This window comes from Podarcis muralis, chromosome 1, assembly GCF_964188315.1.
Source record: "Podarcis muralis chromosome 1, rPodMur119.hap1.1, whole genome shotgun sequence".
Lineage (NCBI taxonomy): Eukaryota > Metazoa > Chordata > Lepidosauria > Squamata > Lacertidae > Podarcis > Podarcis muralis.
In genome coordinates, this window is record NC_135655.1 from 125,885,097 (window position 1) to 125,906,527 (window position 21,431).

Genomic DNA, 21,431 nt, shown 5'->3' on the forward strand with positions numbered 1-21,431 from the left:
CACTTAACCTTAAGCTTATAATGCGTAAAGATGACAAAACAATGATAACGTACCTTGATCTGATAAAATGTATTCCGTGAGTGTAGCATGCATCTGTAACAATAGGGTGTAGTTCATAAAAGATAGTCCCAACTGTTCTAACGGATGCCTCCCCAAAATAGGGGTGTGGTGTCTACATTGCCAAATAATTCCCATCCATGGAGCCTGGTGGGTTGGGTTGGATGGGTGGAAGCAGAAAATGCTTTGTTCATAAGAGGTCCAGCTATTGCATGTGTTTACAGGTTTCCTGCCGCCAGGCAATTCCATCCACGCATCACGTCAAGAAAAAACAGTACTGTCTACATCTGTGGGAATTTCTTGGGAAGTTATTTCTTGGGAAGCAAGAAATAACTTGAATGTAGACCAAACAAATGACTTGCTCAAGGCCATATGCTCAATTCAGTTCCCAGAACATCAGACCGCACCTCTCAGCCAGCTACTGCACTGTGCCTTTTTTAAAAGAAGACAAAGCAGTTATGAAAAATCGGAAGCAGACTGAAAAGCCTTAAATAGCTGTCTCTAAAGCAGGGCAGGTGGGACATGGGTGGCGCTGTGGGTTAAACCACAGAGCCTAGGACTTGCCGATCAGAAAGTCGGCGGTTCGAATTCCCGGAACGGGGTGAGCTCCCGTTGCTCGGTCCCAGCTCCTGCCCACCTAGCAGTTCGAAAGCACGTCAAAGTGCAAGTAGATAAATAGGTACTGCTCCGGCGGGAAGGTAAACGGCATTTCCATGTGCTGCTCTGGTTCGCCAGAAGCGGCTTAGTCATGCTGGCCACATGACCCAGAAGCTGTACGCCGGCTCCCTTGGACAATAAAGCGAGATGAGCACCGCAACCCCAGAGTCGGTCACGACTGGACCTAATGGTCAGGGGTCCCTTTACCTTTTTTAAAGCAGGGCAAGTCAGCAACAGAATAGCAAATGAAACTTATTTGTGCAAATTCAGTTTTGCTTAAATCCTATTAACTTAAACCAGGTCAACACAGCTTGTCATGCTTCAGACCAGCCATAATTTATTGCGTTGGTAATTTATTTTTTTGCCGCCTCCCTTAGATGGGTAAACAGCCAGCAAGTCAGAACACATGTTGGTGGATCGCAAGATAATTCAGGCCTGATTTGCCCAGGTGGCTAAAGCTACAGTTCTAATTATAAAGTGGCCATCTTTAATCACAGTCTGAAACTTGATTGTGCTAAATTTGAAGCCGTTTTCTGGGTTCATATGTACAATTATGGGAGCACTGCTACTTTCACATCCTTACCCCTTCATGCTAATGCTGATGTACTTGATTGCAACGTGAGATTTGAGTAACAGATTGATATGTCTGCGTGCTTTTTCTTGGCACTAGAATGTGTGGTACTCATACCTGTGGAAAAGAAACTGAGCACATTTTTATCTTGAAAAAAGATATCCTGAGAGCTAGCTTGGCATATTGGTTAAGAATATAAATTGGGAGTTTTTAATGAACTCTCAGTCTACCCATGAATTTGCTAAGTGGTATTGAGCAAGCCATTTTGTTGTCTCAGCCCTTCCACCTGTTATATAGCCATGTCTCACAGGTTTTTAATAATTACTCAGATAATGTATGTGAAGTATTTAGAAAAAAGCACTATGTAAGTACTGAATTGTTGTGGACATTGGGTGATATTTGCATGCTCCATTTTTTCCATAAAACATTCTTGTTTTGTAGGTAATAAGATTCCATGGTGGCACCCTACCCGTGTACATAATTTCTAATATTCTTCTTGCTTATGGAAGACAGTTAAGGTCCCTAATTTCAACAGGTAACATTTCGTGAAAAGATTTTTAAGCGCAGGTTTGTTTTTTATTATAAAACTAGAAAACAGAGTTTCATTGTACATTTCATTTGTAGTTCGGCAATCGTTTTGTTATCTTTTTTTAAAAAAATGCTGAGATTTGTTGTAAAGTGGTTGATAATCACATAGATACTGATAGGAATCTGGGGAGGGAAGCTATTAACTGGCAAGAATAAACAATAGTTATTGTATAGCTTATCGACTTGAATGTATTTTAAAGCAAACTCTTTACAATGCTAAGTAGCACTTTTAAAAGTCAGTACATTTTTAAAGCTTGAGTTATATTTGATTTCTCAAATCATTAGGGAAATATCCGCCAAGTTATTTGCCCTTTAGGGCAGGAGCTTCATTTTGGTCAGACCTGCAGGCTGGGGGGAAAACACATTTAAATATATTCATATTTGAGAATTCTGTGTCACAAATATTCAGTGTCTAAAACTGAATACAACTATTACTGTAAATAATTTCTGTCGGTCTGTTTCCCCATACCACCAGTGCATTAGTAATGACATCATATGACAAATAGAAGTTTTACTCCAGTGGAATTAGCATTTAACAATGGTTATAATATATCCTGAATTTTGAAACATTTATTATTTTTCTGTTAATATTTTAATTTACTGGCCACATCTGATTCTTGATATACATTTTCTTGTTCTAGGTCATTGCACAGATTTTGTACCTGCACTTACTAAAGCAGCCAGGCCCTATAAAGTAGAACCAATAGTGAATATTGTTAAATTCTTGTTGGGGTAAGTTCCTTGCTTGTATATTTTTCCACTACACCATGGAATTCTTCATGCAGTGATAAAGGTCCTCATCAGTAACATACATACTAAAGAAAAAGCATTTGAAATTAGGATTAATTATAAATTTTTGATAAGCAAGTAAAGCAAACAACTATAATCTTGTGTTTTCTCCCCCCACAGGCTTAACTGGCTTAAAGGAATCTGGGATATATTATCCTTGCCAGAATTGGATGCTGTTACACCGAACAACCAGAATTTGTGGTTTCCTTTTGTATCTCTAATCCTCTTTATGTTTGGGACCGGCATAGCCTATTGGTGTGGCAAACTCTTCAGTTCATTTCTAAGGATCTCATCCTCATTGCATGTAGCTTTGGCCAGGTAAAAAAAACACCAACTGCTCTTATTTTATGTGGGTGAAATGATAAAAGATGAAAATATAGTGCCTACTTATTAAACAGTGATTATACTAAACCTGGGGATAGTTCTTAACTAGCTGAGAGAATGGGTTAACTTTCATGAGGACTGTAGAACATTGTACAATATTTTACTAGCTTTTAGTGGCATCTTTGTGAGATGGTGGCTGTAAGGGCAATTTGGTTAACTTGCATTTAAAGAGAGGTTTTTCTGCATAAGGTAGAACCTTATCACATTCTACCAAAGGATACTAAATGGTCAGAGGTAATAGGGTTAATAGTTGGGTACTTGTTTAGTCCAGGACATCATTCACAAACTGACCATTGCCAGTTTGTAATTTTCCTTTCCAGTTGAAATGCCATTCTTTTTCAATCAAATTCTGAACAGGGCATAAAAGCTTTTTTATTTCACGAAGGAATAAACCATTTATTACATTTCTGTTCTAGTTCTGCAGTGGTTTTCTTCCATTTTTGTTCCTTGGCCTAATCATATCAGATTGAGTTTATTATCCTTCTTTTATTTTTTTAAAGGTTAGATAGGATAGATATCATTTGTGGGCTTAAGGAGGTCTTTGATTTTGCTTTCAATTTTAGTTAATTGGAGCACGTTTCTGCACTTGTACCAGGCAGAATGAAACATACCGCTGCCAAAATCCATGGCCCTTGACTTGATTAAACTTGATTTTTCCTTTTCCTTTTGGTCAAATTACTCTTTTTAAATTCTTGGATTGTACGGTTGATCTTTCTATTTAGGACTCCTCTTTTTCAAAGTAACTTTGCTCATCTTATCCGGGCAAAGTAAAAAGTAATCACGCTTTAATTTAGACTTTGACCCAGAAAGCCACAGAATGCTTGCTTCCTATCTCAGGGTTTGTCCAAGAAACATTTTTTTCCCTAGAAACTGCCCCCCCCCCCCCCGCAAGAAGCTAAACCATTCCAGTGTGTCTGTGCTGTTATAATTCTGTAGTACTAACATCTGCTTTGGGAAATATACATCATTGAAAAACAGACTGGATTCACTAAACGTCAATGTACAAAAGAGATATTTGGTAATACTGTAACTCCTTTTCCTGAAAGGTGAAGTGTTTATTTGCATGTTTAGGGGTAACATTATTTTCAGAAAAGCAGGATGTGGCATCTGTAAGTAGTATTCATAAATACCAAAACTGTTAGTTTAAAAAAAAATGGAAGGGAAAGAATACGAAAAACAGCAAATTCGGGACTCTGTGAAATGAACTGACCCTCATAGTTAAGGATTTTGGTAAGCCTCCTGACGCAGCTGCGTTATAGATGTAGTGCCAGAGTGAAATTGTAACTTTTCCCTACGGACACGAGGACACCCTCTGAAGGGCAATGTGTACCTCCTTTTGCTTGAGCTAGGAAAATGTCTATTGCATAGGTTCTAAACTTTGGTTAGCACAAATCGTAGTTTGGCAAGGTGTCTGAGCTGACCCGTTATACTTTATACATGATTAATGTTTGGCTGCTCAGGGTGTGAGCGGGTGGGTGTGGGGTATTCCCTGGTCCTGAATGGGGTAACTGTGCCCCTGAAGGACCAGGTGCGCAGCCTGGGAATCATTTTGGACTCACAGCTGTCCATGGAGGCACAGGTTAATTCTGTGTCCAGGGCAGCTGTTTATCAGCTCCATCTGATACGCAGGCTAAGACCCTACCTGCCCTCAGACTGTCTCGCCAGAGTGGTGCATGCTCTAGTTATCTCCCGTTTGGACTACTGCAACACGCTCTACGTGGGGCTACCTTTGAAGGTGACCCGGAAACTGCAATTAATCCAGTATGCGGCAGCTAGACTGGTGACTGGGAGTGGCCGCCGGGACCACATAACACCGGTTCTGAGAGATCTGCATCGGCTCCCAGTACGTTTCCAAGCACAATTCAAAGTGCTGGTGCTGACCTTTAAAGCCCTAAATGGCCTCGGTCCTGTATACCTGAAGGAGCGTCTCCACCGCCATCGTTCAGCCCGGACACTGAGATCCAGTGCCGAGGGCCTTCTGGCAGTTCTCTCATTGCGAGAAGTGAGGTTACAGGGAACCAGACAGAGGGCCTTCCCGGTAGTGGTGCCCACCCTGTGGAACACCCTCCCTTCAGATGTGAAGGAAATAAGCAGCTATCCTATCTTTAAAAGACATCTGAAGGGAAGTTTTTAATATTTAACGCTGTACAGTTTTTAACATTTGATTGGGAGCCGCCCAGAGTGGCTGGGGAAACTCAGCCAGATGGACGGGGTATAAATAAATCATCATCATCATCATCATCATCATCATCATCATCATTATTATTTGAATTAAATTATGACTGTTTGCATTTTCCAGACCCTCTCGACTTCCACCAGAGCCCAGTTTGATTACGCGAAGAACGTTGTGCATAGCTGTTTGCATGTTTTTCCTCAGCTGGACTACATGTGGAGCGTTGGCTATATTAATGACATATGCTCATTACACCTTCAAGGTATTTAACCATCCTGTGGCAAATACAGTGTGTGAATAAAATGCTTTTAAAGTTTTTAAATCATGGGTTGGTCTGGGCAGTCTTCTCATAGGTTTGGTGCCGAATGAGATGTGGCGTGGAAAATGAGAGGAAAAGATGGCGCTTGCCTGCCTCCAAGTCATTCAGCTATCCCTGTTTTTGGTGCACATAAAATCCAACACATTTTGCTCAGATTTCTTGGTTGAATACCGTATTTTTCACTCTAATAATAATAATAATAATAATAATAAATTTTATTTATATCCCGCCCTCCCCAGCCGAAGCTGGGCTCAGGGCGGCTAACAACAATCAACTAACCAAATAGTTGAATAATCACACATTCTAAAATATTTCATTATAAAAATTAATTAAAATCAAATTGATGGCAACCAAAATACTGTGCAGGTTGCCAGAGGAGGGAGTCAGGCTGCGCCCTGACCAAAGGCCTGGTGGAACAACTCTGTCTTGCAGGCCCTGCGGAAAGATGTCAGGTCCCGCAGGGCCCTAGTCTCTTGTGACAGAGCATTCCACCAGATTGGAGCTGCAGCCGAGAAGGCCCTGGCTCTAGTTGAGGCCAGCCTAACCTCTCTGAGGCCTGGGACCTTGAGGATGTTTTTATTTACAGACCGTAGGTTTCTCTGTGGGGCATACCAGGAGAGGCGGTCCCGTAGGTACGAGGGTCCTAGGCCGTATAGGGCTTTAAAGGTTAAAACCAGCACCTTAAACTTGATCCTATACTCCACCGGGAGCCAGTGCAGGTGGTATAGCACCGGGTGAATGTGATCTCGCAGCGAGGACCCCGTAAGGAGTCTCGCTGCGGCATTCTGTACCCGCTGGAGTTTCTGGGTCAGTCTCAAGGGCAGCCCCACGTAGAGCGAGTTACAATAATCCAGTCTGGAGGTGACCGTCGCATGGATCACAGTGGCTAGGTCAGGGCGAGAGAGATAAGGGGCCAACTGCTTAGCTTGGCGGAGATGAAAAAATGCCGCCTTTGTTATAGCTGTAATCTGCGCCTCCATAGAGAGGGAGGTATCGAAGATTACACCCAGACTCTTAACGGACGGTGCTGGCACCAATTGCACCCCCGCAAGAGATGGGAGTTGCCCCCTCGATCCCATATCGTCCCGCCCCAGCCAGAGGACCTCTGTCTTCGCAGGATTTAACTTCAACCGGCTCCCACGTAACCATCCAGCCACAGCTTCCAGACATCTGGTCAGTGTGTCTGGGGCCGAGTCAGGATGGCCATCCATCAACAGATAGAGTTGGGTGTCATCAGCATACTGATGGCAACCCAGCCCAAAACTCCGGACAAGCTGGGCGAGGGGGCGCATAAAGATGTTAAAAAGCATCGGGGAGAGAATCGCACCCTGAGGCACTCCACACACCAAGGAGTGGCGCGATGACAATTCCCCCCCAAGCGCCACCCTCTGTCCCCGACCAGAGAGAAACGAGCGCAGCCATTGAAGGACTGTGCCCTGGATCCCCACGTCGGCAAGGCGGTGGTCCAGGAGTTCATGATCGACCATGTCAAAGGCTGCTGACAGATCTAGAAGAATCAGCAGCCCCGACCCACCTCGATCCAGCTGCCTGCGGAGATCATCTGTTAGGGCGACCAGAGCCGTCTCGGTCCCATGACCAGCGCGGAAGCCGGACTGGAATGGATCCAGAGCAGATGTTTCATCCAGAAACCTACCAAGCTGTTCAGCAACCGCTCTCTCAATCACCTTACCCAGGAATGGAAGATTCTATAAGGCGCACCGGACCATAGGGCGCACCTAGTTTTTAGAGGGGGAAATCAAGGAAAAAAATATTATTTCCACACCGACGCCTCTCGCTCTCCAGGCTTCAGCGAAAGCTCCCTCTGCGCTTCGGAGGCTTTGCGTTGCTATTGCTGAAGCCAAGGAACCTGCATTTGCTCCATAGGACGCACACACATTTCCCCTTAATTTTTGGAGGGGGAAAAGTGCATCCTATAGAGCGAAAAATACAGTACTTTTTTTTTACTGTTACCGCCCCCCTGGCCTTCTGTTCCAACTGAAAACCTACTTCATAGGGTTGGGGAACCCTTCAGAACAACATGGGAGGTGGCACTGGGGGTGGGAGTGCAAGCCCAGGTTTCAGACCCCCTCTTCCTCAAGTTGCTCTTCCCTCGTAGTTTGAAAGAACAAGAAAGGAATAATGTTTTAGTTGGATTAATTGGCAAAGTTGACAGCTAAAATAAGAGACCCCTAGTGACAAAGGTTTTGTGGAAGAGTGGAATCCCTTTTCAGATTATTTAAAGAAATATTATTATATGATGGACATGCGAGTAGGATTGGGACTATGAGAAACAGAAGAGAATAAAGATAGCAGTAGTTTTGTTAAGGGTTAAGAGATAGAAGGAAGGGTGTGACAGAGTGAGAGAAACAAACACCATGGAGAAGGGGGTGGAAGTAAAAGGAAAAAAGTTTTTATTATGTACTGAAATGTCTGTGTGAAATTTTTGAAAACTTAATTTAAAAACTTTAAAAAGGGAATTATGTTTTAGTCTCAGTGATGAAGATAAGTTGCACTTACAAGTTGATACACTGCAATTCAAAAAGACTTTTGTTTTTTACAGGTTATTAAACTGCATTCAAATGTCAGAACAGAACTAAGTGTCCTTGATACGGTAGGTTTGTTCAGTTACCAATTTAAAACATTGGAAGTTAATTTAAATCAACAGTAAAAGAAACTTAAAAACATCTCAAAATTTACATGTCTGGATAGGCTTGCCTAAACAAAAATAGTTTTGGCATTTAATGTTTTCAAATGTTTGTGTTCCCCCATAAGTCTCTCCTCTTCTACCTTTTGTTCCCTTTGTGATAACAACAACAACAACAACAACAACAAATTTATTTATACCCCGCCCTCCCCAGCCAAGACCGGGCTCAGGGCAGCTAACAACCAATAATAAAAACAAGTTGCTTAAAATACAACTTAAAAAGCAAGATTAAAATACAACATTAAAACATTAAGATGCAGCCTCTTCACAGGAGGAGAAAGGAAAAAAGAAAGAGGGGGAGGGAATCAAATTGATTCTAAACCAAAGGCCAGGTGGAACAACTCTGTCTTACAGGTGCTGTGGAAAGAAATCAGATCCTGCAGGGCCCTGGTCTCATGAGGCAGAGTGCCAGTGTTGAAAAGGCCCTGGCTCTGGCTGAGGCTAATCTTAGGGCCCGGGACCTCTAGGGTGTTGCTATTTATAGACCTTAAGGTCCTCCGTGGGGCATACCAGGAGAGGTGGTCCCGTAGGTATGGGGGTCCTAGGCCGTGAAAGGCTTTAAAGGTCAAAACCAGCACCTTAAATCTGACCCTGTACTCCACCGGGAGCCAGTGAAGCTGAAAAAGCACTGGGTGAATATGCTCCCATGGCAGAGACCCCGTGAGGAGCCTCGCTGCAGCATTCTGCACCCACTGGAGTTTCTGGGACAGCTTCAAGGGCAGCCCCGCGTGCTTTGCCTTTTGTCTGGTACATCACTAGGGAGTGGGCATGCAGGAAATATTGGTGTGTTCCCCCAAGGACCTGCAATGATGGCTGCACTGGCATCATGGCAGCATTGGGAAAGGAAAGGGCAATAGTATATCTTGGCTACATTGCTACTCAAGCCAGCGTAGTGTAGGGTCTCCCAAACTTGGGTCTCTAGCTGTTTTTGGACTACAACTCCCATCATGCCTAAGCTAGCAGGACCAGTGGTCAGGATTGATAGGGATTGTAGGCCAAAAACAGCTGGAGAGACCCAAATTTGAGGAACCCTGGTGTAGTGGTTAGAGTTCTGGATTCGGACCTGGGAGACCAGGGTTGAAATCCTGAGTCAGCCATGAAGCCCACTGGGTGACCTTTGGCCGGCCAGTCTCTCTCAGCCTCACAGAGTTGTTGGTGAGGGTGAAACGGAGACAGGGAGAGTACGTATCCTACCTTGAGCTCCTTGGAGAAAGAGGTGGATTATAAATTAAATAAATAGCACTACAGCGGTACCTCAGGTTACATACGCTTCAGGTTACAGACTCCGCTAACCCAGAAATAGTACCTCGGGTTAAGAACTTTGCTTCAGGATGAGAACAGAAATTGTGCTCCGGCGGCGCGGCGGCAGCGGGCGGCTCCATTAGCTAAAGTGGTGCTTCAGGTTAAGAACAGTTTCAGGTTAAGAACAGACCTCCGGAACGAATTAAGTACTTAACCTGAGGTACCACTGTACTTGATTTTTTTTTTTTACCTTCCCCATGAAGCACTTTTAAGCTCACCGTTAAACTTTTTATCAACCTATTAATGCCTACGCTAATATTTTATAGTGCCCAAAGAACTCGGAACAAAGCTCCTCTTGTTCCAAAAGAGAAACGGAAGAGAGCTGTGCATCATCAGCAGATGGCCTTTCAGAAGCAGCAGCAACATCATCACCACCTACGGGCAGCGCAGCCGTTGACAGCGTTGTAGACAGTCTTAAGATGCATGTCACCGTCCTCAACTTGCTCACGTTGATTGTGCTGCTCAGTTGCCCGTCTTTAATTTACTGGCTGAAAAATCTCAGGTAACCGCCAGAAGAACTTGCAGGTTTTATACAAGAATCCACGACGGGTTGGTTTCAAACTCAGCTACTCCATCCAAAGGCGTTGATTTTAAAATTGGGGAAGCTCATAGCAGCATCAGTATATGAAGTTTGTTGTATTATCTTTTACTGTGTTGCATATTGTTTCTTGTTTTTTTTTTTTTTATAATAATTTTTATTGATTTTACAACATAAACATAAACATAAACATAAACAAAATACAAACAAACAAAACACGACTTCCCCATACCTCTCCTTCACTGCATTCTTATTTTAAAATCCTTTTTTTTCTAGCAATCCATCATTCAATTTTGTGTTTAATTCCCTTTAAGAATTTTCTTAATTTCAATTTTAACAGCTGTAATTCTCTAGATCATATCCCTCGACATCTCAACATTCCACAATTTTACAACAATTTTTAAAATAAACTTTAAATTTTTTCCAGTCCTCCTCCACTGTCTCTCTCCTCTGGTCACGAATTCTGCCGGTCATCTCTGCCAGTCCCATAAATTCAATCACCTTGGTCTGCCATTCTTCCAGAGTGGGTAGTTCTTTAGTCTTCCAATACTTTGCCAGAAGAATTCTTGCTGCTGTGGTTGCATACATAAAAAAGGTTCTATCTTTCTTTGGAATCATTTGGCCGACCATGCCCAAAAGAAAGGCCTCCGGTTTCTTAACAAATGTCCACTTAAGGATTTTCTTAATTTCATTGTAGATCATTTCCCAGTAAGTCTTAACCTTCGGGCAGGTCCACCAAAGATGATAAAAGGTTCCTTCACATTCATTACATTTCCAACAGTTGTTATTGGGCAGGTGATATATCTTTGCAAGCTTAACTGGGGTCATGTACCACCTATAGATCATTTTCATTATGTTCTCTTTTAAGGCACTGCATGCCGTAAATTTAATGCCTGTGGTCCATAACTGTTCCCAGTCCGCAAACATAATATCATGTCCAATATCTTGTGCCCACTTAATCATAGCTGATTTCACTGTTTCATCCTGTGTGTTCCATTTTAGCAGCAGATTATACATTCTAGACAGATTCTTAGTATTGGGTTCTAGCAGTTCTGTTTCTAATTTTGACCTCTCCTTCTGGAATCCTAGTTTCCTGTCCTGCTTAAAGGTCTCATTAATCTGGTGGTAGTGTAACCAATCTCGGACTTTAGGCTTTAACTTCTCAAAACTCTTTAGTTTCAACTTTTCACCATCGTATTCTATAATTTCACAATATTTTGGCCACACTGAATCCATATTAAGTTTTTTTACCTCCTTAGCTTCCACTGGTGATAACCACCTGGGAGTTTTACTTTCCAACAGATCTTTATACCGACTCCATACATTATACAATGCTTTCCTGACAATATGGTTTTTAAAATTTTTATGAACCTTTACCTTGTCATACCATAAATATGCATGCCAACCGAAGTTGTTATCGTAACCTTCTAGATCTAAGATATCTGTATTCTCAAGAAGTAGCCATTGTTTCAACCAGCAAAAAGCTGCTGCTTCATAGTAGAGTCTGAGGTCCGGCAGGGCAAAACCCCCTCTATCCTTTGCATCAGTCAAGATCTTAAATTTTATTCTGGGTTTTTTGCCCTGCCAGACAAATTTAGATATATCTTTCTGCCACTTCTTGAAACATTCCGTCTTATCTATAATTTGCAATGTCTGAAACAAAAACAACAATCTCGGCAGTACATTCATCTTGATAACAGCAATTCGGCCTAACAAGGAAAGTCTCAGCCTAGACCATATGTCAAGATCTTTCTTCACCTCCAGCCAACATTTCTCATAGTTATCTTTAAATAGGTTCACATTTTTAGATGTTAAGTTCACCCCCAGGTATTTCACCCTTTTTGCTATTTCCAGCCCGGTTTCCCTTTGAAAACTATCTTTTTCCACCATAGTCAAATTTTTCTCCAGCACCTTTGTCTTATATTTATTTAATTTGAAACCTGCTACTTGCCCAAATATTTCAATTAATTCTAAGACTCTTTTTGTGCTGGCTTCTGGTTCTTGCAATGTCAACACTAGATCGTCTGCAAATGCTCTTAACTTATAATGTTTCGTTCCGACCTGTACTCCTTTAACCATCTGATCCCTTCTGATCATGTTCAGCAAAACCTCCAGTACTGTTATAAACAGTAGAGGGGATATTGGGCACCCCTGTCGTGTCCCTTTCTCAATTGGAATCTCGTCCATAACCACCCCATTCACAATTAGTTTAGTTTTTTGTTCAAAGTATATTGCACCTATACCGTTTTCAAAGTTTCGGCCTACCCCCATCCCTTGAAGATTTTTCTTCATAAAGCTCCAACAAATGTTATCAAAGGCTTTCTCTGCGTCCACAAAAATCAACACCGCTTTTCTGTTTATATCAGTCTCCAACAGTTCCAAGATATCGATAATATTCCTCACATTATCTGCCATATGTCTTCCTGGGAGAAAGCCTGTTTGATCCTTATTGATCTCCTCTAGTAGAACTTTCTTAAATCTTTTTGCCAAAATATCTGCAAAAATTTTGTAATCCGTATTCAAGAGTGATATAGGGCGGTAGTTCTTAACTTGATGTTTCTCAGTTTCTGTCTTCGGTATAAGTGAGATAAATGCTTCTTTCCATGATTCGGGAGCCTTTCTCCCCTCCAAAATTTGGTTGCAAACTTCTTTCAATGGTTGTATTAACCATTCTTTCAATACTTTATAGTATAGTATATTGTTTCTTGTTCCTTCCCATGCCGTAAAATCTATTTCTGCTTGTGTAATCATTTAGAATCATAGAATCGGAAGGAACTCCGAGGGGCATCTAGGCCATGGGTAGGCAAACTAAGGCCCGGGGGCCATATCTAGCCCAATCGCCTTCTAAATCTGGCCCACGGACGGTCTGGGGATCAGCGTGTTTTTACATGAGTAGAATGTGTGCTTTTATTTAAAATGCATCTCTGGGTTATTTGTGGGGCATAGGAATTTGTTCATTTATTTTATTTTTTTCAAAATATTGTCCGCCCCCCCAAGGTCTGAGGGACAGTGGACCGGCCCCCTGCTGAAAAAGTTTGCTGACTCCTGATCTAGGCCAACTAAATCATACATGAGAGATGGCCCTCCATCCTCTGCTTATGTATTATCTACCACTTGTGTCTACAATATTCTGTTGCTGCTACTTTGTGTTTCCCTTGCAAAATTTGATTTTCCGTTTATTACCATGCTCTTTGTTTTTTCTCCCCCAAATAGGTACCATATCAAGCTTGATCCTGATCCATGTAGATCTACTGCTTTTATGCTCATAGCCATTTTGGGTATACTCATGAACGCAAGCACTACAAAAGTTAAAACAAGGTACCTTAGTTCATTATCTTCATTTCCCCCACAGTTTTGGTGTTTGAAGGTGCAGTTTGGGGTGTTTATTTGTGTTTTAAAACCAAACAATCACAATTATTTTAGTCACATACAGGTACAAGCCTTTAAGAGCATCTTCTGCCTGTTCCCGCCCTACCCACTATGTATTATCAGGATCACTTAGCAGTGCTTCCCAGACTTGGGTCTCCAGCTGTTTTTGGATTACAGTTCCCATCATCCCTGACCACTGAGTCCTGCTAGCTACGGATGATGGGAGTTTTGTGTTTTCAAGCTGTTTCCTTACTCTTTACTCTTCGGTGGGTGCGATTCAGAGAGGCTTCTCAAAGTGGGAGTGTCAGGGAAGATGCCTTCTGCCAATTTCTCCCCTGTGAGCCCCACATGTTATTATGGGGCAGGCACCCCTGACTGTGTAAACCAAAAACAAGCCATGGTTGCAGCTCACCACTTTTTTGGAGTGAGACAAACCACAAGCCTATGTTTGTGCATAATGCTAAGCTGAACTGTGGCAGTGTGGCAACAGCAGGACCCAGGGAAGAGCAAAGAAGCTGTGATTTTCTCTTCCGGCACCAAAAGGCTTGCACATTCACGATAAACCATAGTTTGGGTTACTGTTACGTGCCAGGCCCTGAGTGCCCCCCCTACACCCCCATTTTCAGGGGTGATGATGGTTCAGGTCAACGCTTGCCATGTTAAGCCTCCATTTAAATGAGACTGCAATATTGAAATGTCAGGCTAGGATATGCCAGAAGGTTGGGTGGTTCAGTCCGAGTCTTTCTTTTCTTTTTCGATTTTTTTATGTGTTTATTAAAAGTACATTCAGTGCATGGGAGTAGCCAAGAGGGCGGAAGGGGGGCAGCTGTCCCCCCAATCAATAAAAATACATAGCAAGCAGAGGTTCTGCCCCCTTCTAACAAAAGGCCTGCCCCCCAAAAAACAAAAATCCTGGCTATGCCTGTGATTCTGTGTCTGTTTTCAAGTCTTCAAGTAGTTCATGCAGGTCAGTTACATTCAGTTTGAGACGTTTTGTTATGGGGTTGCTGGGAGAAGAAGTGGGGAGACAGAGGGCTGAGGAAATAGGGGGGAAATAAACTAAATAATATATAAGCGGACCTTTTGTGTCAACCCCGTGTGGGCAGGTATCTTAATTTTGCTGGCGGAACGAAAGATCAGACAGCCCAGGAGACGGTTGGTTGCAGTTGATGGGTTGCAGTGCGCTTTGTTTATGTAATATGCAGAAGTACTAAATACTCCCTGGTATTTCCCTGGGAATATCTGCACTCTTTATTATGCCACACAGCTTGCAGCCTTAATAACGGCAGAATTGTTTTACCTTTTCCCCCCTTTCTCCACAGTAAACTGCTGAAGATGGCTGCACATCTCCCACTTCCTTTGTCTGTCGCCGCTGTGGTGTTTGCACCAATGCACTTAGACAGAATGCCATACTTCGTAATCATTCCCCTTTTTCTTCACGCGTTATGCTGCATTCTGTAAAGACTTTAGTTTACCAAAGCACCAAGCACACCAGGAAGCCCTGGCGGGAGGGAGTTGAACCAAGGATGATCTGGGACAACATGAAAATATCATAGACATTATCTTCTGTCCGTGGCAGAAGTGAAAACAATGCTGGGCACATGTTGTGAAGGTTGATCCAGTTAGAAAGCATAGGGTTTTGTACCTTACTGTTAAAAAGAAATCCTTGTAGAAACTTGCAGTTCAGTTCTGAATCTGCCTCTGACAATGATGCTTTATTTTTGTGGTGTTTTGGGTTTTTTTTAAAAAAACAAATGTGCACTTGTGTGTCCCATATGCTCTTCGGGATGAAGCACCTTTACTGTTGGCAAAATCCATAACCAATAAGACAATCCGAAAGTTCTTATTCCGTTAAAGGCAGCTGAAGCTATGTTTTGTCCTTCCTTGGGTCTGTACTAAGCTACAATGCCGATGCTGCGCGACTTGGTGACAAATCAAAAACTATTTCACAGCTTCCATGTTTGTGAGATTATTGAAAGTGGTGGTGGCCCAGTACATGGATTTATATTCAGCGTAACATAGTTTACTAAGTATATCAGCAGATGTGTATGCTCTTAGTACTGTTACACTGCAGTGTGAAGCTCAGGGCAGATTCTCGGGTGACTTTCTGTACATAGAGATTCATGCTAGTGTACATGGAAACATGTAGACAGTTACACGGATACCTACTTTAGCAATACTTTGTGTTGGGAATAACACACCCATAGGCGCTTCCCAATATGTGCATATGTTCAAAACCAAAATATGTATCTGTGCAGCTATTTAAATGTGAGTGTTTTAGTAAGGCACTTCTGGCTTCAGTAATCATCATCACAATCATATGGCTTCCAACCGGATAAAAACACAGCAAAACATCACACATTAAAATTTCCCGATACAGGACTCCCTTCACACGTCTTCAGAAAGTTGTTTATATAATTTGACATTGATGGGAGCCACTGCTGAGAAGGCCCTGTGCCTGCTTCCCTGTAACTTCATTTCTCACAGTGAGGGAACCTCCAGAAGGCCCTCGGAGCTGGACCTCAGTTGTCCGGGCTAAACGATGGGGGGTTGGAAACACTCCTTCAGGGCCAAGGCCATTTAGGGCTTTAAAGGTCAGCATCAACACCTTGAATTGTGCTTGGACGCCAATGTAGAAGCTCAGATGAAAAGGAGATGCTTCCCACATATATAGGCAGTTTCCTTGAAGGGCAATGAAATCCCGTACCATGTAAGCAATTTCTCTGCCTCAAGATCGTATCAGTCGCCCACAATATTAGCTTTAATTCTACTGTATTGAGCTTGTTTTCTCTCGTGCATAACAAAGGCCCCCAGAAAGCCGCCGGCCTGAAATCTGGACAACCTCCAGTGGTTTCATACAGACATTATTAAAACAAAATGGACCCCTGAGGTACTCAGTGAGATAATGTGTTATTGATAAGTTACTCAACACCATGGCGGTAACGGGAATCACTTGAAGGCAGAACCTACACATTGGCACTCCCATCTCAACAAGTAGTTGGTGGATATGAGAAGCAAGTATTTATCTCTATGTACAAAGAAGTTTTAAAAGAATCTGCCTTTGGGCCTAACTATTGAGTGGCAAATACTGATCACATATATAACCATTTATAAAGGAGCAGCACGTTTTCTGGTACCTTCTGGTGAAATGTACCGGGCATTAATCCAACAGCAAATGTTGCTCTTCTTGCATTGCACCATCACCTTGGGGAAAAACTGCAGTCGTTTTGCAAATGTAGCCACTTACCTGCAAGCCTAGCTGGTCAGCTTACCTGCATAGACACTTGTATATCTCGTTATTTATTTTTGGTGCATCCATTGCCTTGAGACCTGAGTGCTGATCTTACACGATGGCTCGCTTCCTCTCCCTTTTGTAATCGGGGAAGAGAGCCATTCCTCTGAACCAAGTTAACAGTGTACACATGTCTGTCTTGCCTTTAACCAGTTTGTACCATTCCTGCCTGAAGTGCCTCAGTTAATTCTGGCTTGTATATATAGATATAGATATATATTAATCATTCAGTTTTCTTGGATGCAAAACCTCTGGATTTAAAAAGAAATTCTTTTAACTGTAGAACTGGTACCGCAAGCCTGCTAACAAGTTTAGTACTTAAAAGCTGTTGTATGAACCATGAAGAGCTTTATAACTGGAACAAGTATTTTAAAACACTTCATCTAGTTTTATGGTCTCGGTATCTTTGCATAATTTTTATCCTATAAAAATTATATCCTTGCTACTGTTAAGAGATAAGGCCTTCGGGCAAACAGTACTCTTATTTCTTGAGATCTGATTTCCAGCTGATTACATGGAATTTAACTTGGTGTGCAAGTGACAAAAATTGAGTTGTTGGTGTACTCTGTGTGTGCACCTGCCCCTTGTTAGCTGGATTACTTAATAGGCTGTGCTAGGAGTTAGTCCTGATTAGGGCTTCTTGCTTGCCATAGCTGGCGATGTGAAGAGAAGCTACAAGGCCTCCTGTGCCTCTTAACAGCTGTATGCTAGGGAGAATTTTGGCAGAGGCTTTTGCTCTCCTGTCAAAGTACTGCTCCGGTAGAAAAGACGTTTGCCAAATGTTCCGTTGTACGAAGGGCACCACAGTGCTCTTCAAATTCATGTGTTGGCCTGGGTACTTGGAAGCCTGCGGCTTCCAGTCACGATGCTGACAAGAGCTTCTCCTTCATAACAGGTCCAGGTGCTTCTGAATTACCTGGCTTCGCTTCGCAACTTTTATGCTGCAGTTGGGGCAGGGGCAAAGCCACGCCCAGTTCCTAATTAGGTCATAACGGCACTGAATATAAATTCATCTGTGAAATGGGTGAGTTGACCGCTCTTTGAATTAACTTCATATATGCTGTGTGGGTTCTACGTAGTTCAGATACGTAAGTCTTTTTAATTACCTTTTCTATGCGAATCAGGACGTTGGTAGTACTGCGGTGTTGCTTTTGCAATTTGGGTCTCTGACGTCGTTTGCCTTTTTTGCACTTGGGACCGTTTTCTCCAACCCATAAATAACACAGACTCCCCTTTTGGGCTTTTTCATTTGGAATTGCTGCTCTTCGTGAATTGAAGGACACCCGGTAGCACAAGCCTATCCAAGGAGTTCAGTGTGGTTTACTCCCCGATAAGTCTGCAGGTGTGCATAAGGCTGCTATCCTGTGCAGCACTGGGTAGTGAAGGCCTGGACTAGGTTAAAGTGGCCCGCCAGTCCCTATCTTCCTTCCCACTACAGCACACAGCTGAGAGGAGAGCCTTAAATCTCTGCACCAAGCCCAACACTGGGAACGAGTGTGATGGGTGCCTGTATCTACATTTGAATTCTGCTCTCTGTATGTGGCGATACATGTGTAAATGCTGGGCATGTACTTTGGCAACGGCCACCGTTGTTGGCGTGTGGCCCTCAAGAGGGTGGGCCCAACCTTAAAGTGGCCCTCAGCCAAAAAAAGATACGCCTCTCCTTATACAAGCTACCCAGGGAGTAAGTCCCATGGAACATCACACACTTCCGAGTAGACATGCGTAGTGTGGCACTGTGAAAGGAATACGGAAATTCTGCAACTGAGTATTTTGTTTAAATGAAAACATCACTGAACTTTAAGCCACATCCAAAGTAGCAGCTGTATGTCTTTCCCCCTCCTGCTGCCGCCATCGCTGCAATTTAAGAAAATGCTCCCCTGAAAACATTTGAATTGCTTTTTATACGTCTTACAGATTCAGAAAGCAGTTTGGAGATTATGAACGATAGCTGCTTAAAGACGACATGGTAGGGGTTTATTCTCCCCTTCCCTTTGAACTGTTGGGTATAGGAAGTCAAAAGTGGTGGGGATTTTTTTGAGGCCAACCAAGAAGGCCTATCATCCACAACTTTGCATAACTAGTTCCGTTGCCCCAAAGAGGTACTTCTTGACTTAGGTTTATCAGAAAACAACCCCTTTTCCCCCACCGCTGCATAGCAAACCATTTTTGAAACTTGGGGAGAGGCTTTCAAAAATAAGTTTATGGTGGTTTGAAGCCCTGCTGTTCAAAGGAAGGGTGCCTGAGTTCTTAAACATTCCCAGAATAGTTCTTTGGATCCTAGCCTAGGAATCTTTTATTATTATTGACCAGATTTGAGAATATTGCTTTGCCATTAGATTATATGCCTCAAAAATGATTTGTTACCTCCACAAAGAGATGCTATGTATATCTAAGTTCTGATCACAAATTCTGCTCTGGTGCCTGTGAACAAATGTCAGAAGTACATGGAAACCATTTTCTGATGATGAAATCACTTTAAGCAAAGTGATGACTTGCTTGCGCACTTGAACCTCATTGTCATTTTACGATGCGAGCATTTCATAAACTTCAGTTCTTAAGATATGGTGTGTGTGCTCTGTACTATTGGTACAACAATGCTTTGTCTGCTCGCTGCTGTATATGCTATGAACAACTTGAGAACTGTTAGCCACTAAGCAGCCTAAAAAGTTCATTTTGTAATTCATTTATGTTTAATATGATAGATTCTTACTTAGTTTAGTATTAGATTTTTATATCCCTTTTTAGAAAATATATATATAGCTAGATCGCAACAGGAATTAGCATTCTCTATAATAACACTATAGCTTTCATTTCCTAGAAACTCATGTACTTTACTAAATTACCATCAATTAACATACCTCTGAATATTTTTGCCAATGAACTATGCTTGATAAATGGATCTGTACTTTTGAAGCAATGTGGCACGTGGATTCTTTATTCATCTTTACAAGTGCCTGGTATTCTGATACCAGTCTGCATAATAAGGATTTACGATAGTTTAGATTATCTACAGGAAAACCTTTCTTATGAAGCATCTTGTTTATATACTGGATATAGAGTTTTACAGAGCACTTTCACACATACCTACTTAGAGGGATGGTCCATTGAGTTTCATAGAACTTACTCACAAGTGAGCGTCTGTAGGATTTCAGTCTTAGCCCAATTTTACCAAAAGTTTAAATTCCAAATGGCAGCACTTTCCATATCCCAAATAATGCACGTTATATAGGAGCAAATTCTACAGTCTTTCAGTAATGTGTGAGGACTGTATGAAAGCCCAGGTATCCTGAGACCCAATCCATAGAACCGACACATTCAGACGCACTTTTTAAATAGTGGCTCCTCGTACTGTGCATGACATACTACTAAAACCAAGTAGCATTTTCATGCAGAATGGGGAGGAATTTCTAAAGATGGAAAGTCAGAACTACAGCAGTTGTGTGTGAAGGTCCTGGAGCACACCTTATAAAGCTCTCTCAGTTGTAGTCATTATTTCACCAAAATGAGTTGGCTGTTCATGTATTTAAGCAAGACATGAAGCAAAAGCAAAGTAAGATTTCTTTATTCAAACAAACAAACAAATCTTTATTACGGTCATAGACCAGCATTTAAAATCTAAACAGGTATTAAAACACAAGGTGAATATAAAAATCTATAAGAATTTAAAAGAAGCTAAAAGAATCCAAAATAAGGGTCAGGAACATTGGACGGGTGTGGAAGAGCACAAAAGGTTTTTTTTGTTTTTATTTTAAATTGCGGGAAAAGCCAGTGACACTAGACACCACAAGATCAAACAAAAAGAGATCAACAACAACATCAGAAAAGAAAGAAAAAAAGAAAAAAGGATTACACAGGGGAAATTCGCAGAGTGCCGTTCAACAGAGGAGATTTGCGCTTCCTGATTACTAAAGTGCAAAATTTGGCCACCTCATATGATATTGAGCTTGAGGAATCTTCCAGAAGGTATTTTCGTAGAATTTCGGGGGAGGATTCCAAATAATGTTGTAGGGGTATAAATTTTGATAAAAGCGGCAAAATAAGTTGAGCTCGTTCTTTACTATAAAATTCGCAAAATAGAAGGATGTGTGTAACAGATTCTACCTTATTAGACATACAGGGGCAGAGGCGCATGCATTGGTACCCGCGTGAATTTGCCGTGCAGCACTGCTGAGGGCATTGTCTCAAAGCGGGCTCTAGAGAAAGCCCATCTATAAGCTTCGTTAGTGATGTTAGTTAAGTAAGGGGCAGCTGCAAAATTAGGCCAAGCTTTTAAACATCTATACGACTCCGGGAGTAGGGCATCTTCTTGTTGTAATTCGACATCGTAAAGTCTCTGAGTGATAATTGCTTTTGCCTTGTTCAGAGTTCCAATAAAAAGATTTTCAGGGTTTAAGCCAATTTGTTTGATCTTGTTAGTTATTTGCATAAGCCAAGGAGGGTAGGGAACTGCGGCCAGGAAGCAAGGTAACAGTCCCTTAGGATTGTGATGGATTTTCAGCCAGAGGGATATTGCTTGCTCCCAGACTTTTAATTCCACTCTGGGCAGTCCTGCCTCTTGCCTTAAGACTACATTAGGTGTACACTTTGGGGTAGCAAATAATGATCTTAAGAATTTTGATTGTACTGTTTCAAGGGTCTTAAGGTTGGCAGAGGGGCTAATTTGAGAGCCATACAGAAGTTGGGCT

The 21,431-nt window shown here is 42.1% G+C and overlaps 1 protein-coding gene across 1 annotated transcript in view; it reads left to right on the plus strand.

Moving 5' to 3' along the window:
* The window catches only part of PGAP1 (post-GPI attachment to proteins inositol deacylase 1), a 62,593-nt gene extending 42,934 nt beyond the window's left edge, over positions 1-19,659 (plus strand). The window contains exons 20-27 of the mRNA XM_028751895.2: positions 1,727-1,820; positions 2,515-2,605; positions 2,783-2,980; positions 5,346-5,481; positions 8,099-8,149; positions 9,811-10,046; positions 13,296-13,400; positions 14,774-19,659. Coding sequence (XP_028607728.2) covers positions 1,727-1,820; positions 2,515-2,605; positions 2,783-2,980; positions 5,346-5,481; positions 8,099-8,149; positions 9,811-10,046; positions 13,296-13,400; positions 14,774-14,912 — 1,050 coding nt within the window. The 3' untranslated portion in view covers positions 14,913-19,659. The remainder of the gene's footprint in view (positions 1-1,726; positions 1,821-2,514; positions 2,606-2,782; positions 2,981-5,345; positions 5,482-8,098; positions 8,150-9,810; positions 10,047-13,295; positions 13,401-14,773) is intronic.
* Positions 19,660-21,431: the final 1,772 nt, after the last annotated feature.